The following is a 19,684-nucleotide window of genomic DNA, read 5'->3' as shown; positions in this document are numbered from 1 at the left end:
CAGTAGTGTAATAAGTTAAAAAGTAATAAAAACATATGTAATTATGCAAATACATTTTACTATAAGCTACATTTTCAAGTCACAACGAGTTTCTTTCATGTTATGGGACAGTTATATTTATTGTAGCCTAGTATTGTTTAAGGGTTGGACAGGAGTTTAGTGTGTAGCATTTCTCCAGTTACAGCAACACTTGGCTGTTCTAATAGTGCTGTGTTTTGATTTGATCTCTGCGGTTTTGAAAAAGTGATTATGTCAAAAGTATTCATACCCACTGAACTTTTCCACATTTTGACACGTTACAACCACAAACAAAAATGTATTTTATGTGATAGACCAACACAAAGTGGCACATAATTGTGAAGTGGAAGGAAAATGATAAATGGTGTCCAAAATTTGTTCATATAAATAACTGAAAAGTGTGGCGTGCATTTGTATTCAGCCCCCCTAAATCAATACTTTGTAGAACCATCTTTTGCTGCAATTACAGCTGCAAGTCTTTTGGGGTATGTCTCTATCAGCTTTGAAATTTTTGCTCATTTTTCTTTGCAAAATAGCTCAAGCACATTCAGATTGGATGGAGAGCGTCTGTGAACAGCAATTTTCATGTCTCGCCACAGATTCTCAATTGGATTTGGGTCTGGACTTTGACTGGGCCATTCTAACACATGAATATGCTTTGATCTAAAGTAAACCATTCCATTGTAGCTCTGGCTGTATGTTTAGGGTCGTTGTCCTGCTGGAAGGGGAACCTCCGCCCTAGTCTCAAGTCCTTTGCAGACTCTAACAGGTTTTCATCTAAGATTGCCCTGTATTTTGCTCCTGCCATCTTTCCATCAACTCTGACCAGCTTCCCTGTCCCTGCTGAAGAAACACAACATGATGCTGCCACCCCCATGTTTCATGGTGGGGATGGTGTGTTCAGTGTTAGGTTTCCTCCACACATAGCGTTTTGCATTTAGTTCAAAAAGTTCAATTTAGGTCTCATCTGACCAGAGCACCTTCTTCCACGTTTGCTGTGTCCCCCACATGGCTTGTCGCAAACTGCAAACGGGACTTCTTATGGCTTTCTTTCAACAATAGCTTTCTTCTTGCCACTCTTCCATAATGGCTAGATTTGTGTAGTGCACGATGAATAGTTGTCCTGTGGACAGATTCTCCCACCTGAGCTGTGGATCTCTGCAGCTCCTCCAGAGTTACCATGGGCCTCTTCTCTGATTAATGCTTTCCTTGCCCGGCCTGTCAGTTTAGGTGGACGGCCATGTCTTGGTAGGTTTGTAGTTGTGCCATACTCTTTCCATTTTCGGATGATGGATTGTACAGTGCTCCGTGAGATGTTCAAGGCTTGTGATATTGATTTATAACCTAACCCTGCTTTAAAGGTGGGGTAAGTGTTAGCCTCAGCAGATTCTGCCATAGTCATTGCCTGCATTGCGTACGTATGTGTGGGGCGGAGCTATCAAAATAGGGGCGTGTTTGTTTGAAATATCAACATCGGTTACCAGAAAGCACTTACCCCACCTTTAAACTTCTCCACAACATTATCCCTGACCTGTCTGGTGTGTTCTTTGGTCTTCATGATGCTGTTTGTTCACTAATGTTCTCTAACAAACCTCCGAGGGCTTCACAGAACAGCTGTGTTTATACTGAGATTAAATGACACACAGGTGGACTCTATTTCCTAATTAGGTAACTTCTGAAGGCAATTAGTTCCACTGGATTTTAGTTAGGGGTTTCAGAGTAAAGGGGGCTGAATATAAATGCATGCCACACTTTTAAGATATTTATTTGTAAAAAATGTTTGGACACCATTTATCATTTTCCTTCGACTTCACAAGTATGTGCCACTTTGTGTTGGTCTATCACATAAAATCCCAATAAAATATTTTTTTGTTTGTGGTTGTAACGTGTCAAAATGTGGAAAAGGTCAGTGGGTATGAATACTTTTGCAAGGCTCTGTATATTCCAAGAAAATTCCCACCAGAGATCTGATTGAGTAGTTTAAAAAGTATTTTTTGATGCGTCTTCCCAGTAGTATCACTCTTTCCATGTCTCTCTTCCAGATTCTGGAGTCGCGTCTGAAGATCTCTCTGTCTGAGGATCTGGGAGAGGCGTTGTCCAATGGCACAGTTCTTTGCCAGTTGGCCAATCACGTGCGACCTCGTTCTGTGGCAATCATCCACATTCCCTCACCGGCAGTGGTGAGCTAATGCTTGGATCTTATTCTCGTTTTGCCAAAACATAATCTAGTAACTCAAAAATCAAACACTTTGTCTGGAGGAAGCTGATCCCAGATCAGCTAGATTACTACCAGGCTGTCCTTAATTTGCTTTCTAATGAATGTATATGCAATCTTTCGGTCTGTTCAGCCAAAGCTGAGTGCTGCCAAGTGCCGTCTCAATGTCGAAAACTTCATTGCTGCATGCCGTAGACTTGGAGTCCCTGAGGTAAACATAAATTTCATCTTTTATTGTTTGCTTCTTTTATTATCCTCCGTATTATTTGTCTTCCTGAGACGTATTGTGTGAGCTGTTTGTTAACAAGAAAAATCCACTTTGCCCACTGACATGTGACTGTTGATGCTCTTTTATGTTGTTTTTCAAGTGCTTCAAGCTCGAATTTGCTCCTTTTTTGTGCTCTCTATGGCTTTTTTTTATCTTAAAGGGGTAGTCACCTCAGGTAGTTCATGACGTTCCGAATCCATGACTTTCTCCCATGGAACCCCAAAGGAGATGTTTAGCAGAATGTCTGAGCTGCTGTCTTCTTATACAGTGAAAGTGAATAGGCTGTCGAGCTACAAAAAGGACAATAAAAGTACCATAAAAATCATAATCATGTCTTGAAGCTTTTTTTGGCTTATTATTTATAGGAATTACATAATTAAAAACGGGATTCAAGGAAATAAATAAAAATAAAAAAAGAGTAATATTGTAGTTATGAAGTAAAAAACGAAGACTATTTGAATATAATATTTTATTTTACAATATCCACATACATTCACTCTTATTCACGTCTAATATGTCGAAAAATGTTGTCTCTTCACATTCAGTTATGAATTACATGAATAATGTAAACGATGGCATATATTTAATTCAAAACGGAAATTTCATTAAAAAGTCGAGTAATTTGCATCGCTGAATATTACAGCGCTGTCTGTCGTTGAACATTTCTATTGTAAAATATTAAATGTTTAGCTACTTACATATCACTACGCACTCTTCCACCATTAAAACTAAAGCATTGCGTTGGAATTTGCACTCACAGAAACTACTGTTTGTTTGTGAACGGTAAGCCCCACCTTCTTTGGTTTGATTGTGATATTGATAAGCGCTATTAGACCACTGAGGCAAAGTAGCCTAAAACTGTAACGGTAACACTTTAGTTTAGGGTCCAATTCTCTCTATTAATTAGTTGCTTATTGTCATGCATATTACTAGGATATTGGCTGTTTATTAGTACTTATAAAGGACAATTTGGCCATTTCTGATTATCAATGCATTTTATTCCAAATCATTCATTATACAATATATCGGTTATTCATTGAAAGTATTGCCTTGAAGATTTTGACAGCCGTAGTTTCCGTTTACTTTCATTGTATGGAAAAGAGCAGCTTGGACATTGTTAGGGCTGTAATATATTGAAATAAAATTGATATTGCTAAATAACTGATATAATTAAATAAATAGACGTACTGTGTGTTTCAGAGAGAAGCACAAACATCTGCTGATATGGTGTTTCTGCATCTCGCTTCTCAGTAAATGAAACAAAGCCGCTCTGAGACATTGAAATAGTGTATGAGCTGCATGCGTATAAATGAACGAAGTGCCGCGCTTCATTCCGTCAAACTACAAAAATAACATTCGGAAATTAAGATATTAAATATTACTATTGCAATTATTTATGTAATTTTGTAATGATTTTTATTAAATACTATTACTGTTTTATTTTGCACTACTATAGGATTGTTACAGTGTTATTTTGTTTAATATTAATGTTAGAAAGTAAATGTTTTGGTTGCTTTTTAGAGGTTTAAAGGTGCAGTGTGTAATATTTATGAGGATCTATTGACAGAAATGCAATATAGTATACCTAACTATGCTTTTTTTTTGTGGTGTATAAAGACCTTACATAATGTACCGTTATATACATAATTATTACCTTAGAATGAGCCATTTCTATCTACATACACCGTGGGTCCCCTTACAGTGAAGTCACCATTTTGCGCTGTCACGTTTCTACAGTAGCCCTAAATGGACAAACTGCTCTACTAGATGACGCTAAAATTTACACACTGCACCTTTAAGTTTTTTTTCTTCAACCTCCCACAGTTTCTCTTGAAGCCAATGCGGAAATGACTTAAACTGCAATTCATCGACTGGCTGCTAGAGACTCTCATTGAGCCACATGTTAAAATGCCCAACTTTACAGTAAAAAATAAACATGTTTACAGCCTGGTACAAATTGTGGTTTTGGTCTATATAGCTAATTTTGCCCTTCATAAAAACTGTGAGGAGGGTGAATTTTTTTTATTACTCATTCGTTTAAATTATATTAAGCCATACATTTCTGCATAATTAAGGGTGTGGTCACTTGAGTGACAGGTGGATTGCCGCTGCTGTCACTACTAGCTGTTTGTCTGCTGTCTGTTTGCTCCACCCACTCCACCCGTTAGCTCCTTTTTGCCCATTTTCAGTTATCCGGTGGTGACGCGCTGCCAAGATGGCAACGGCCGCACTTTGGGCTTCAGAAACCTATGGGTGATGTCATAGACACTACGTCCACATGTACTGTTTCAGGTTTTTTGGAAAATATATTTCTATATTGTATGCAGAAGCACTCTCCAACAATCACCCCAATCATTCTAAAAAGATTAATCCTTTCCAAACATAGCTATTTATTAGGGATGCCACAATTCTCAATATAATATTGAACCGTTCGGTACGGCAATCACGGTTCAATACACGCTTTTTGTATTGTGTTTTTTTTTTTTTTATTATTATTTTTATTTCTCTCCGAATTAGCTACTGTTTGAGTGTGCCTTTGAGTCAACGCGCTGATATGAGCTAATATCCAATAACTATACACTAAAGTTAGGGGTGTTTAGCCACGCTTGCAATGCTGTTCACACTTCGACAGAGCGGTGAAGTGAGGAATCACGATAGTTCATCTTTGCATGCATTTTAAAGCCTTGCCGGTTAAACATTTCATTTGCGTGCTTATGCACTGTTTTAACATGCGCTTTTCTGCGCATTATTTCCTACAATGGGGACCAGCAACTGTTTGATTTCCAACATTCTTCAAAATATATTTTCCAACAGAAGAAAGAACTTTATTCAGGTTTAAAACAACTTGAGCATGAGTAATCGATGACATGATTTTCATTTTTGAATGAAGTATCCCTTTAATGTTAATAAAACAACAAAAGACAAAGAGAAAATCCCTCACTGCTTTTGACTGGAAAAACTTTAATACAGTAGCTTTAATAAGAATCAATGTATATCTTATAGTGAAGTCTATGTAGTGTTTTATTTGTACATGTATATGAATCAATCTCATATCTCATATCTGCCCGTGTAAGTCTTTTAAGTTAAATAAAGAAAGAGTATTGCAATAACAAAAATAGTATTTTTTATCCTTAACCTCTTGCTGTTCCTGTCGGCTAAGAATAGAATAGCAAAAAACTGAACCGAACCGAACCGAAAACCGTGCTTAAAAAACCTAGGTATGTATTGAACCGTGGACTAACTGTATTGTTGCATCCCTACTATTTATGTTAATCTAGTGAAAATTATGGCATTTTTATATTTATTGCAAAAAGAACCCTAAATATCGCGATGTCACTTTTTTTCCAATATCGTTCAGCCTTAGACATTGTATATAGTTCTATAAACATCTTATTTTGTGTTCCACCGGAGAAAAAAAAAGTCATATAGGTTTTTTGAAAAAACACAAGGTGAGTAAATGACAGAGTTTTCAGTGAACTATCCCTTTAAACGATCCTGCTTTCATGTGTTTGTCTTTGTTCAACACTGTGTCCAATCATCTTTGTTTGTCCTCCCTGCATTGTTCTTCCTTTCCTTTGTCTGTCTCTCTCTTTCTCAGATGGAGTTGTGTTTAGCGTCTGATATCCTGTGCAGTAAGCTACCTGCAGTGTTCCGCTGTGCGACGGCGCTCCTGGCAATAGCGGGCGGAGAGGAGGAGGAGGTGAACGAGGACAAGAACGCCACCTCTCCCTCTGTCTCTCCTTCCTCCCCTTTATCCAGCGGCTTCCTGCTCTTCTACTCTCTCCTCATGGCTTTGCTCTATCTGTTATACTGCCAGCTTATAGCATAGCGCGAGCGAGTACCAGTGTGTAAACGTAATGGAGACATAATTTCTGTACTGTGTACACACATTGCTGACAAGACCCGTACATATATAACTCCCTGCCCATAACGCCTTTCAGCTAACACATTAAAGCTCCCCACAGATATTTTAAAAGGTCTGGAAACGTATATGAGAACCTTTAAGCTCTATAAATGGTGAAATATATCGCAAATGATCAGAGGTCTTGATCGAATATACACATTTTTCCACATCAGAAAAGTTATAACCAACTCCTCAATGGTCACATACTCCTTTTTCTGTTGAGGATGTAGACTTTATCTGTACATGGTTTCCGCTCATGAAGGGCTTTTCCACCTGATTGCCTTAGCATTGCTGTTGATCCCAGGATAGTTTATACACCTTCTAGAGGGAATGATTGTCTTTGTGCGGGATTGTGTTATCCTAAGAGTTTTAAAAGCACTGGCACAAACCCTAAAATGGCTTGTATTTGCTCTGCACGGTCATTATCAAAGTGCCTCAGATGCTTGCAGGTTCCTTATGCTCACACAGCAGTGCAAATTAGTTTGTAGCATCTGGTAAATATGTTAACAGTGTGGTGATGGTACTTCTCAGCTGAATTTGGTTTAATTCACACGTTGTAGATGTCAGTTAGGGTCAGGACTGCGTTTCACTTTCCTTTCCTGTCTCTCTTGTCTTATTGACTGTGACCACCAGAGGGCAGAGCTGTTTCTAAACTGTTCCTGCAACACTTTTTGACGGTACTGATATGATTCAAAGCTGTGTTAACTTGTTACAGATTTTTTTTTTTTTTTGAATGTTCGTTTTGGTTTTCTTGAGAGCGTCTTAATATAATTATTGTATGCAAACTGTTCACAATTAAGTTATTGTTTCGGTTTATTTATGTGTTTCTCTGTTCTGCTGAAGCCGCATTTGCTGGAAACCCAGTCTCACCGAGCACGAATTTGACTGAATTAAATTGAACCGATTAATTGAGTAATATGCTTATGATGACACCCGTGATCATTTTAAGTAAGACTTTGGGGACATTAATATCGTCTTTTAAATGTGTATATTTGTTACTGCTTATGGATGCACAATGTGGATAAGCAGACATTACCAAATTACAAATTACATTTTTTAATTGAAGATGAAATTGTTGTGAGCCCTGCTTCTCCACAAGCCTATTCATCTGCCGTTTCCTGATTCTAAATGTGGCCGTAGTGGTTTTGTAGTCCTGTAATGTGCCATGAGCACCCATCTTCCGCGGTGCTGTATGCTGATGTTGCTTTTGTATTCCATGCCTACTTAATGTGATTTAGGAGCTTTGCCGACAGTTTACTAACGAGCAGCCTCTCATCTGCTGAGAACGATAAGAGGAGAGAGGGAGAGAGAGAGAGGGAGAGAGAGAGAGAGAGAGAGATTGGGAAATGAGGGTAGGTGAAGGGATGTGCTGTGGAACTAGTTACCAACCCCACCTCTCACCCTACGATGTCTTAAACATATTTTAAGGGAGGTTGTTCAAACGTATGCAAGATGATGGGATTTTATAACATTATACATTGTTGTCAATGCTAAAGCTAATCATAATAGATATTTCATTTAAAACAAATCCCCTTTAATAATAAACGCAGACACATTTAGCATAGATGGACTTCATCACATTTGCTCTAGAGGCTTCAGCCATATGAAATAAGGATTTTACAGAAGATGACTGATAATTCTACCGTCCTTCTAACGCTAGACTGTTTAGAGGGCACTAGATCTACAAGAATGTTTCCGTCCAAATTTAAGACTGTTGCAACACATGAAATGTATTTTGTTATATTTATAAAATACTGTGTATTTAAGAAGTTAAGTTTATATTGATATAAAGATTTTTTTTTTTTTGTCTGTAAAGAAATTATTAAAAAAAAAAAGGAAACTTATTTTTACGTGTTGTCTGCTGCTTTACATGTGCTTTTGTCAAATGTTCATGACTGACTGTTGCTCACGCTCATTATTAATTCTGCTTTAGTTCTTTGTCTCGCTGCTGGGGATGAAATCCTCGTCTCTGTAGTTTATGAGTCCAGATATTCTGTGTCCTTTAACAAAAGGTAAGTATTGATCCAATGTGTGCGTAGTAGAAAATAGAGGAAAAAGTAAGTATTGCTACACAAAGTAAAAGTAAACACTATTCTACACAGTGGGGTCCAAAGCCTGAACTTGTGGACAGCAGAATGCTGCTGTCGTTAAAGGTTTTATGCAATTTTTCAATTCAACTTTTTACTCATCGCTAAAAAATTATATTTGCTTATATCATAATGTATAATTAAAACTGTTGGACCCCACTGTGTGTCTGTTTTATGCCATAAGTAAAATATATACACTACAGTTAAAAAATTTGCGGTCGGTAAGATATATATAGATACACCGGTATATATTTTAAGTTTTTGAAAGTCTCTAATCTTCACCCAGGCTGCATTTATTTAATAATAAAATACAGTAAAAAATCTAATATTGTGAAATATTATTACAATTGAAAAAACTTTTTCTGCCTTTAATACTTTAAAGGATTAGTTCGCCCACAAATGAAAATTATCCCATAATTGAATCACCCTCAAGCCATTCTAGGTGTATATGACATTCTTTTTTCAGACTAACACAATCTGAGTTATATTAAAAAAAAAATCCTGGCTAATCCATTATAATGGCGGTGAATGGCAGCCCAAAAAAGTGCATTCATCCATTATAAAAGTACTCCTCACGGCTCCGGGGGTTACCGTAATAAAGGCCTTCTGAAGTGACTCGATGGATTTGTGTAAGAAAAATATATTTAAAACTTTATAAAGTAAAATATCTAGCTTCTGGAAGACCAAAGTGTAACAACTCTCGCAGTTCAAAACGCTTGGGCTACGTCCGACGTCATCGTCACGTCAGTTACACTTTTTTCTTAAATTGAATACGGAAGGCAGTCTGGTGGAAGCTATACATTTTACTTTATAGCGTGTTAAATAGCGGTATTTTTCTTACAAAATCCCATTGATTCGCTTCAGAAGGCTGTTATTAACCCCCAGAGCCGTATGGATTACTTTTTTGTAATGGATGGATGCACTTTTTTGGGCTGCCATTATAATGCTTTGACTAGCCCAGACATTTTTATTTTATAACTCCTATTGTATTCGTCTGAAAGAAGAACGTCATATACACCTAGGATGGCTCGAGGGTGAGCACAATTTTGGGTGAACTATCCCTTTAAACAGAGTGTCTATTTACATCAAGTGCAAATAGCCTGCCTTGTTTACCGAGGCTATTTATACTAACTCCGCCCACCATTGTTTGATTGCCAAAATAAAATAAAATAAAATCCAACTGACAAAAGGATCAGTGCGTGGAGTGCAAGGTAAGGCTAACTTTTCGAATCCACCTTTTTTTCCCCCAAAACTCTTTCTTCTCGTATAGGAGTTTTATATTTTATATAAAAAATTAAGAAAATATATTTGAAAAGTGCAAATAAAGTTCCTAAAAGGTATTTAATTGGGGGAATAAAGTGTTAAATGGCTAAGATTTGGGGTAAGTGTAGGGCCGTTCTTTAGGGAAAAGTAATTTCCCAATAATGCAGCATCGATTAAATAAATATAATTATATACAATGATTATGTTGTTATTACTGCATACTGTATTGTTTTATAATATAGGCTACTACAATACACCAAGGTGTAAATATAAGTATAAATGGCATCTAACAACTATTACACTTAGTTCAAAGAAAATACTGCTATGTACACATAGTTTAGATTTAACTCTATTTGCACTTTGTGCAACGAAAATACTTTTTGTTGCTATTTTACACTTAGTGTAAATGGCATCAGTGTCACATGATCTTTCAGAAATAATTTGAATATGCTGATTTGGTGCACATAAAAACATTTCTTATCAATGTGAAAAACAATTCTGCTGTTCAATTGTGTGGAAACAGTAATGCATTTTTTTCATTATTGGATAAATAGAAATTTCAAAAGAACAATTTAGGTTATTTGAAATAAAATATTTTGTAACATTATAAATGTATTTACTGTCACTTTTAATCAATTGAATGCGTCCTTGCTGAATGATTAATTAAAAGAAACTTACTGACCCCAAACTTTTTGATGGTAGTGTACAGTATGTACATACTGTAAGAGTTTTTGATGTGTTGATGTATTACATTAGATGTATTACCCATCAGCACAAACAGCTTTACAACCCCCAGAACAAACCAATTAAACAAAGAAAATAACCGAGCACAAGTATTCACCCTTTAAAGTAAACACTATTTCACATAGTGACAATGTCATTTTTGCTCATTCTTGGCACAGTTCTTGGCATTTAGACCCAACAGTTCAGTTTCGGTCTCATTGAACCATAGCATTGCAGGAATTGTGAGGAAGAACACGGTCGAACAAGGACTATAAATCATCACTTAAAATGGATGAATGTCATTGCCCTGAGCAAACAGAATCATCAGAGACTTTCTCCCTAGCACACTCAGCAGAGTTACGGTGTAAATACACTAATTACGCTTTTAGACGCAGGTGCAGTTACACTGAAATCACGTGAAGCACCTCATCTGTGTACAGGTGTACTTTAATCAAGCAATTAGTTTGCTTACTTCTGAACTCATTAAAGTGTGTCACAGCAGGTGGGTGAATACTTGTGCGGTCATTTGTTTTCTGTTTACTATTTTTAATTATTTATTAATTAACTGTCCGGCTCATTTTTCACTTTGACGTTGTGAAGTACTGGTGAGAACAGTTCAGTCAACCCTACGGTGTTGCATTGTCTTCTAATGATGGAACATTTTTTCCACATACAATTGCCAACTTGTTAAGAGATTCTTCTTTTGGCAACGCTTTACCATTAAGTACTTACTTAATTAAGTTTTCCTATAATTAAGTGTGCTCATTTTATGAGTTGATGCATTTGTGCATTCGGAACTCTTTTTTTTTTTTTAAATAATACCATTCTTCATGGCATTTTTAGAATATTTCTTCCTGAACATGAATCATAAATCATAATTGAGATCTGCATAATTTTAATTACAATAAACACTTCCAAATGAATAATTAATTGCAGTAATTGATGCCCCTAACAATAAGGATATACATCACTGCCAATTGCCATATGGATGCATTCATATTTTCTTGGTTTACTGTACACTCTAAAAAAAAGGTCCTAAATGGCACTAAAAGTGGTTCTTTGGCTCTTAATCATAGGGGAACCACTTTAAGTGCTGTATAGCACCAAATCTTGGTGCTTCAGTGGTTCTTCAGCGGTTCTTTGGCTGAGGTGCTATATAGCACCACCACCAAGATATGGTGCTATATAGCACCAAAAGTGGTTCCCCTATGATTACGAGCCAAGAACCACTTTTAGTGGCATATAGCACCATTTTTTTTTTAGAGTGTAAACTATATTAAAAAATGTGAACAAAAACATATTTTTAACTTACCAGAGGCAGCAAAAATCCAGATGTTGAAGAAATGTACAGAAGTGTTTTTAATATAGGGCAATAAGCGTTGACCCCCCAGGAAAAACAACCTTGGAGAAAAAAATAATAAAAATCTAATTTCAATGTCATAAAAACAACATTATTGGATTCTTCAAAGACAGTGATTTAAATTCAACAATGCCATATGTCATCGTTTTTTTCTTAAGTGCCAAGAAAGTGAATCACCGTACGCCCCACGGCACAATAGAGGGTTAAAAGCATCATGCTTTCACACTCTAATACTCTGCGCTTTTATTGTGTTAAAGCAATGAGCTTACTGCAACATCTGATATATATATACACCCCATGTGTGACACAGCCTAAAAATGGCAATAAGAGCCATTGCAACTCATCCATAATCTATATGTATGCTGTTAGGGTTGACTGAACTCAATCATTGGAATGCATGATGGATTTTCAAGATGGTGAAGTGCTGGCTTGTTATGCTCGACTCACTGTACTTCAGCCTGGGATGAAATAGCATCCTCTCCTCTCGGTGAAGTGCTATAACTGCATGGCTGCGTCTCTGAAAGACGACATTCAAAGAAATGATTATGCGATCTAGTGTTGTGCTGCATGCATTGCCTGCCCTTCCTACACTCTAAAAAAAAAAGGCTCGTAATCATAGGGGAACCTTTTTTAGTGCTATATAGCACCAATTTTGGTGCTTCAGTGGTTCTTCAGCGGTTCTTCAGAGGTGCTATATAGCACCTTAGTCAAAGAACCGGTGAAGAACCGGTGAAGAACCTCTGAAGAACCGCTGAAGAACCACTGAAGCACCAAAATTGGTGCTATATAGCACTAAAAAAGGTTCCCCTATGATTACGAGCCAAGAACCATTTTTGGTGCAATATAGAACCTTTTTTTTTTTTAGAGTGTATGTCTGTGTGTCACAAGTGCCTCTTGTGTATGTGATCCTGAAGAGTAGCCTATCTTGCATGTTGTGGGAGTTGCATTTCTCAACCATCCTTATAGGTGCATGGAAAGCGTTTCATAATGAGCCAAGGATCTTGCTTGTTTACCCAGAGTGCACTTCACCCTTCAGCATCCCCTCTTAGAAGCCTATATTTGCTGATTTTTAGGGGCTTGCGATACAAGAACCAATATTCCTTGAGCCGCCTGTTTACGCCAGAATGTTTTATTTATATTATGAACCTTTTGTGCAAACAAACTTATATTAGTGTTCTTCCCCCCTATCTCGATCAAATCCCAGGACACACTGTGTCCAGCGCAGTTGATTCTGGAGGAGGAGGGGCTCACGCGCATTGCTCAGACTGTTCAGGCTCTGCTGGAGGTGCCTACATCAGCCCGTCGCTCATCCCGTCAGGACCCCTCGGGGCTTCCCCTCCAATCCACAACTCCAAATCAAGACGGCGCCTCCTAGGGTCATCGAGTGATTACTTCCAACACATTTCAAGTGCACAATGTCTTTCAAATGCTAGAAATGATGATCAGAAGCCATTGTGTAACATTACCTATATCTTAAATGATTGGCATTTTGCCTGTTGCAATGCATGTACAGAGGGTTTTTATGATTTTGATGCATGATGTATTTTTATATGACATCACAAATTCATTGTGGCTATTGAAACAGACAAAATGGTGCACAATAAAGCAAACGTAACTTAAAACTGCTTGTCTGTTGCATATTTATGCAGAATATATGAAAATTGATGCAAGACGCCACCTAAATAAGCCTCGTTACTGAGGTAGTTGGCCATTCTTGTGTAATCATTTTGTTGGTGCTTCCTCATAATTGAAAATTAATTACGTTTGTAATCTGGGCTTTATTACAATGCAAATTTAATTGGTTTTTCACAGGTAATTACTCTTGCGGAGCGGCAAAGGTGGCAGTAATCCTGTGATAAGCTAACAGCAGCTCCCGGGCTCCGATTGTGACATTTTTGAGCACATTTGGAATGGTGGACAAACAATGTGGCTCCGTATAGCCCTTCCACGACACCCTTATTTAGTAATAGCTGTATGTGAAATGATCTGTTTAATTTGCTATGAATTAGGGAGTGTAACTAAACAGAAGAAACAACCTTTTAACCTAGATTTATTTTAGTGACTGGAACTAAATTGGTAATTTTCCACCAGTTGGGAATAAAACTGATTGGCTAGCAAAGTTGTTTAAATAGTGTGGTTGAGCAGCTCAATCCACAGGACTTCAGTGGGATGCGGTCTGGACTATGACATGACTAAAGCATCTTGGGTTTGAGTCATTGAGTTTTGTACGATTACCATGTTTCATGACTCAGTCTGTCTCTCTTATGGTGCTGGATCACAGTCAGATGATCTGATACCCTGTAATGTTGAATTGTATAGTTTGTGATTGATTGGTTTCTCAGTTACTGCACACCATTCAGGCCCCGAAACCTGCAAAACATCCTGCAGCTGTGCAGCATTATACCTCTCCATTAGCATTGCATCACAGCTGGGATGAGGTTTAGGTTTTTAGTACATAGTGTTCTTTTTTGCACAAAGACACTGTTTATATCGACCAAAAGGCTAGCTTCTGCATTTTGCTGCTTATACCAAGTAACAGATGAATTTGCTCCAAAATGCTGTAGAGGTTGTATATGTTGAGATTTGTGATCAACAACAAACAAACTCTCTGCCCGTAACAATGGACAAAGGTTTGCTACATTTTGATTGGATCTTGGTGGACTAACACAAACAAACTCACCAACGCCATCAGACAAAGATGCTAGGACAACAGCCAGACACCTCTTAGAGGCCAAGAAGACCACCTCTGGTACCAAGCCCAGGAAGGACAGGACTTCTCATTGGTCCACATGAAGTTTCTGCCCTTCACCCCAACCTGAGACTGTTGCCAAGTGTATTCTGATGGTGGTTTGGAAAGTGAGAAATGCATTGGTACACTGTGTGTGCCCCCTCTAATGCCAGCAGCCAATCGCAACACTGGAATGGAGAAGTGCCAAATTGCAATCTCCTCCTCATCGGAAAGGGATAAAGGTACCCTTTCAACAGACACTCCTTGTTCTGAGTTCACCAGTTCACCAAGTTCTGAGTCGGAGTCCTGCGAGGTTGAGACTCTGACAGAGCAACCAAGTTCTGAGTCTCCCTACGAGAGAGACAAACAGTTCACCAAGTTCTGAGTCTGTCCACCAAGGATGAGACATATCAGATACACCGTAACATTCTGAGCCTCTGGTTAATCCAGAGAGACAACAAAAGATCCGAGGATCTTAGTCTACAGCTTGTGAGGCAGCAACAGATCCGACCACGTTCTGAGCCTCCAGCCTGTGAGGAAAGAGACATTAACAAACCCTACGTTCAGAGTTTTAGTCCAGAGAGACGACTACAGCACGTCCCGAGTCTCCATGCCAGAGAGACAAAAGCGGATTGACCAAGTTCTGAGTGTCTGGCCCAGAGAGGCAGAAGACACACAGAGACATTTGCAACAAGGTTAAGCTCAGGAGAGCAAACCTTCACTTCAAGTTTCCTTCGTCTGCGTGTTCCAGATTAAGGACCTTCTGCACCTACTTCAGGGCCTCATCTGCGTGTTCCAGATTGTAGGACCCTTTGGTGCTCCAGGAGATCAGCATCCCACAGATCTTCGTGTTCAAGACTGTTGAAACGGATTCCAGCTCCTTTCAAACTGCATTGTCACCCAGCACAACCAGTGGAAGAATCGCTGCCATCGGACTGCTTACTCAACCGAGTGGAACGTAAATATCACTTATCCAAACCTCTTTCTAGAGACCTTGGCATTGTTGTATATTATCAGTATATGATTTTCTAATTTACATTAGAGGTAACATAACTGATGCTAGTTAATAACAAATAATCCTTTGTTTATTTGTTTGATGCATAATACGGTTCTTCACCTTATTTTCAGAGAAACAACAGTTTATCTTTCCATAGGATAACGCAACTCTTCCATAGCCACACTCAACTTAATCACATGTATTTTATGCATCTTTTGCACTTTATTCCTTTATCATTATTTGTATTCATTTAGTAGTTGTGTTAGTTATTCTTGTTTATCTTTGGTTAATACAATTTATTTTATTACAATCCTTGTGCTGATAATACAGAAGAGGCTCTACAAGTTCGAAATCTCACCAATCTTTCAGATAAATCAGCTGCCCAACTCTCCCCACTTTACATTCATTCTAAATGATTGAACAGCCTCCTGTTTGGAGTGTTCTCATAGAGCCAAGGTAAAAGACCTTGACTAGTGTCCCAAACTAAGAGAGGGGGAAGGTGGTCATCTGATGTACTCATAAGTGCACCTTAAGTGACGCGTGATCCAAAAATCACAACGTCAGCGGTGATGTGAGTACCAATCACTACCTTACTTAACGTCCTTGGATGGACGAAAGTAAAATCACATTGCTATTCTCAGCTGCAACCCACTAGTTGAGATGCATTAACAGAAGTTAGATAAGAGCATTAACACAGACCCCTTATTTCCTTTGCTATTTTTTATAGCCGTACTCAAACTATGAAAGGCTGCTGAATGTTTCACTGAACCTCCAGAATGGGGTAACCAGAGCTATTTGTCATATTGTGTTTTTATTATTATTATTTGAGTCAATTTTTCTCATGGTAGATTTTCTTTCAGGGTCAATTTCTTTATAGACACATACCTTAAAGTCTATTGCTATTGAACGTTTTTACCTATTATTAATACAAAATGTGGTTAAATGAAAACCATACATCTGCTGTTTATTGATATTCTTATTGATTGGATTAAGTAGGATAGCTTTTTTCCCCCTTAAATTGAATTTAAAATGCTATGTAAGTAGTACTGTAAGTATGCCCTTCAATGGCTTTCAGCTAAATTTAAATAGCAGACAAGGTAACAAAAACATCAAGCCCTTGTTTAGGCCAACGGATACTGTAACTGATAAATTATATAAAATAATATTTAAAACAACACATTTGACAACCACAGTGATTTACAAGAGTGTTTTTCTTATCTCTGCATGGATGTCTGGAGACATTAACATTAATGTTCATGTGTGGTATTTCGCTTGTTGAGTATAGTGAAAATTACTTTTCACAAAAAAGTATAATGTATCAAAAAAACAATATATATATATATATCCATCCTGAAACAAGTGCTGAGAAGTGTTTAATAATAAGCTCTATGTCTTTTGATCAAATGTACTGTATCATCATTCCTAAATGTTAAGGAAATTCCCATTCTAATACTTGGTTTATTGAGAGGTTATGCCATCTTATTACATAGGGTGCAATGAGGCTAAATGCATTTTCTCCCAAAACCTTAAAGCTGCAGTCCGTAAGTTTTCCCTCTTTGTCGCCTTCTCTGTTTGAAACCTGCAATTGCAGTTATTTGCGGAATTATTATCTTTACGTGGTTTGTGCATCGGCATACTGGTGCATTCAAGTCATGTATGAACGCCACCATAAAGTCGTAAATGCCAGTGGGAAGCTCGGGATTTTCTTTAAGCCCCGATCTTTACGAGTTGGGGGAGTTTCAGTGAGAAACATGCCTTAATACCACAATACTTAAAGGTATTTAGCAGCGATATTGTCAGAGCTTTTAAATTTACAGCGGAAGCATATGATAGCATTAACAATATAATATGTAATGATAAAGTTTACAGTGGCTTCATAAATGAATTAAAAACATAAAAAAGCAAAACACACCTGATGAACATTCCTTGTTCTTAATTTTTTGGAAGTAGATTTTAAAAACCTTGCTGTATTTTTGTGTAATTAAAGGGTTAGTTCACCCAAAAATGAAAATTCTGTCATTAATTACGTACCCTCATGTCGTTCGACACCCGTAAGACCTCCTTTCATCTTCGGAACAGAAATGAAGATATTTTAGTTGAAATCTGATGGCTCTGAAAGGCCTCCATTGGCACAATGGCACGGTTCACTCTCAAGACCCTTACAAGGTACTAAAGATATCGTTACAAAGTCCATCTCACTACAGTGGTTCTAAAATAACTTTATAAATCGGCGAGAATAGTTTTTGTGTGCAAAAAAACCCTAAATAACGACTTACATAGTGATGACGATTTCAAAACAAGGCATCATGAAGCTTCGAAGCGTTATGAATCAGCGAGTCGAATCAGCGGTTTGAATCGCCAAATTTCAGCAGTTTGGCGGTTTGACACGCGATCCGAATCATCATTCGGCTCACTGATTCATAACAATCGTCATCACTATGTAAGTCGTTATTTAGGGTTTTTTGGCGCACAAAAACTATTATCACCGATTTATAAAGTTATTTTAGAACCACTGTAGTGAGATGGACTTTGTAACGACGTCTTTAGTACCTTTTAAGGGTCTTGAGAGTGAACCGTGCCATTGTGCCAATGGAGGCCTTTCAGAGCCATCAGATTTCAACTAAAATATCTTCATTTCTATTCCGAAGATGAACGGAGGTCTTACGGGTGTCGAACGACATGAGGGTAAGTAATTAATGACATAATTTTCATTTTTGGGTGAACTAACCCTTTAATTAAGAGAAAGTACTCTGCCATCTTACTCCGACAAAAGTGACTTGAGCGCACAGGACGTAATAAACACCACTTCCTACCTCGTAAATAAAACTTCCCGACTTGAACATATGTGTGGCATTCACTGCACCAGTGTGGATACTGTACTTCGGAATCACAGATTCTACGTCTTGGAAGTATGACCAAAATAAGAATTTTCACTGGAAAATTTCATCTGAACAAGTAAGTAACAGGTCTTTTGTTTGCGCTACCAACGGTGATTGAATCAACTGATCACTTAGCTCATATTACATCAAACCGTGCAAATTATTATTATTTTTATACTTTGTTCTCAAATTGTTAATGTTAACAAAATCACCATTGCGCGACTATGTGTAGCCTATTTAGCGTTACCTGAGATTTCAATTTCTGTACAGTCTAATCTTTTGCTTTTGACTACGGGTGAATCTCCAGTTGTCACTGATGATTGTCGTTTGGATATTTTTGGATTACAATCCACCATCAAAATGATAAATTGAATTATTCCAACTGTTGTGAGAAAAGGTTTTAAATGATCTGCCACACTCAAAAAAATAAATGAATGTTGAATTTACTTTTAAAAAAGCAGCGTTACACTGGAACGTTAAGTGGTTATATACCTTATTAAATTATCTATTTGCTCTACAAGTTTAAGTGGAAAACTATTAAATAACAACAAGCATATTTTTAGAAACAAAATGCAAAAATAACTCATTGGACAAACTCAATTTAATTGAGGGCAGGAATTCCATCCAATAAATGTGTATATGAGTGCCCACAGCCTAAACAGGCACCACTCTTCTGCATAATAGTAACCACAAAATGACAGAAACTCCTCTAAATGTCCAACATAACTGAACATTAAACACTAACATAAACTAACAACATCTTTCACTTATCTGAAAAACACATAAAATAACACTTTAATCCCTAAATTTACTAATGCAGTCCCTTGCAAAGAATGCTGGGAACTACAGATCCATTGCCCGCAGTTTGTTTCACTCAGCAATGTTAAGTTGACTGAATAAACACTTATTAAGTAAAAATACTCATTTTTTGTAGAAACAACTCAGTAAATTTAAGTTAATGTAGTTACACGAGTTTTTAAGTAATGTGAACAAGGATGATTTGAGTGCAACTAACAACAGTGAAAGTTAATTTTTTTGAGTGCACCTGCAGCATCCTCACATGCGATAGCCTACTAGCTGGACTCCTTCTTTATGTATACAGACGTTACGTAATGACGCTCAAACATGCTCGAATTTCCCACAGAAAGCTACCAGTCCCAGTCAAATTATAACACAGTATTACAAGCCTATCGTTGTGAATCGGGGCTAAGGTAAGGACATTGTTTTGAACACTGGCTGGTT

At 37.5% G+C, this 19,684-nt stretch overlaps 1 protein-coding gene across 2 annotated transcripts in view; it reads left to right on the top strand.

Moving 5' to 3' along the window:
• lrch4 (leucine-rich repeats and calponin homology (CH) domain containing 4) overlaps positions 1-13,456 on the top strand; it is a 56,746-nt gene extending 43,290 nt beyond the window's left edge. The window contains exons 16-19 of one of the 2 annotated variants that reach the window (XM_079810361.1): positions 2,061-2,198; positions 2,367-2,444; positions 6,100-6,201; positions 13,043-13,456. In XM_079810361.1, the coding sequence (XP_079666487.1) occupies positions 2,061-2,198; positions 2,367-2,444; positions 6,100-6,201; positions 13,043-13,213 (489 nt within the window). In that variant the 3' untranslated portion in view covers positions 13,214-13,456. The remainder of the gene's footprint in view (positions 1-2,060; positions 2,199-2,366; positions 2,445-6,099; positions 6,202-13,042) is intronic. The other variant, XM_079810362.1, reaches the window with a different exon arrangement.
• Positions 13,457-19,684: the final 6,228 nt, after the last annotated feature.

This window comes from Gobio gobio, assembly GCF_949357685.1.
Source record: "Gobio gobio genome assembly, chromosome: 2".
Classification (NCBI taxonomy): Eukaryota; Metazoa; Chordata; class Actinopteri; order Cypriniformes; family Gobionidae; genus Gobio; species Gobio gobio.
Note: the sequence above shows the minus strand (reverse complement) of the source record. Positions and strands in the feature narration are given on the sequence as shown.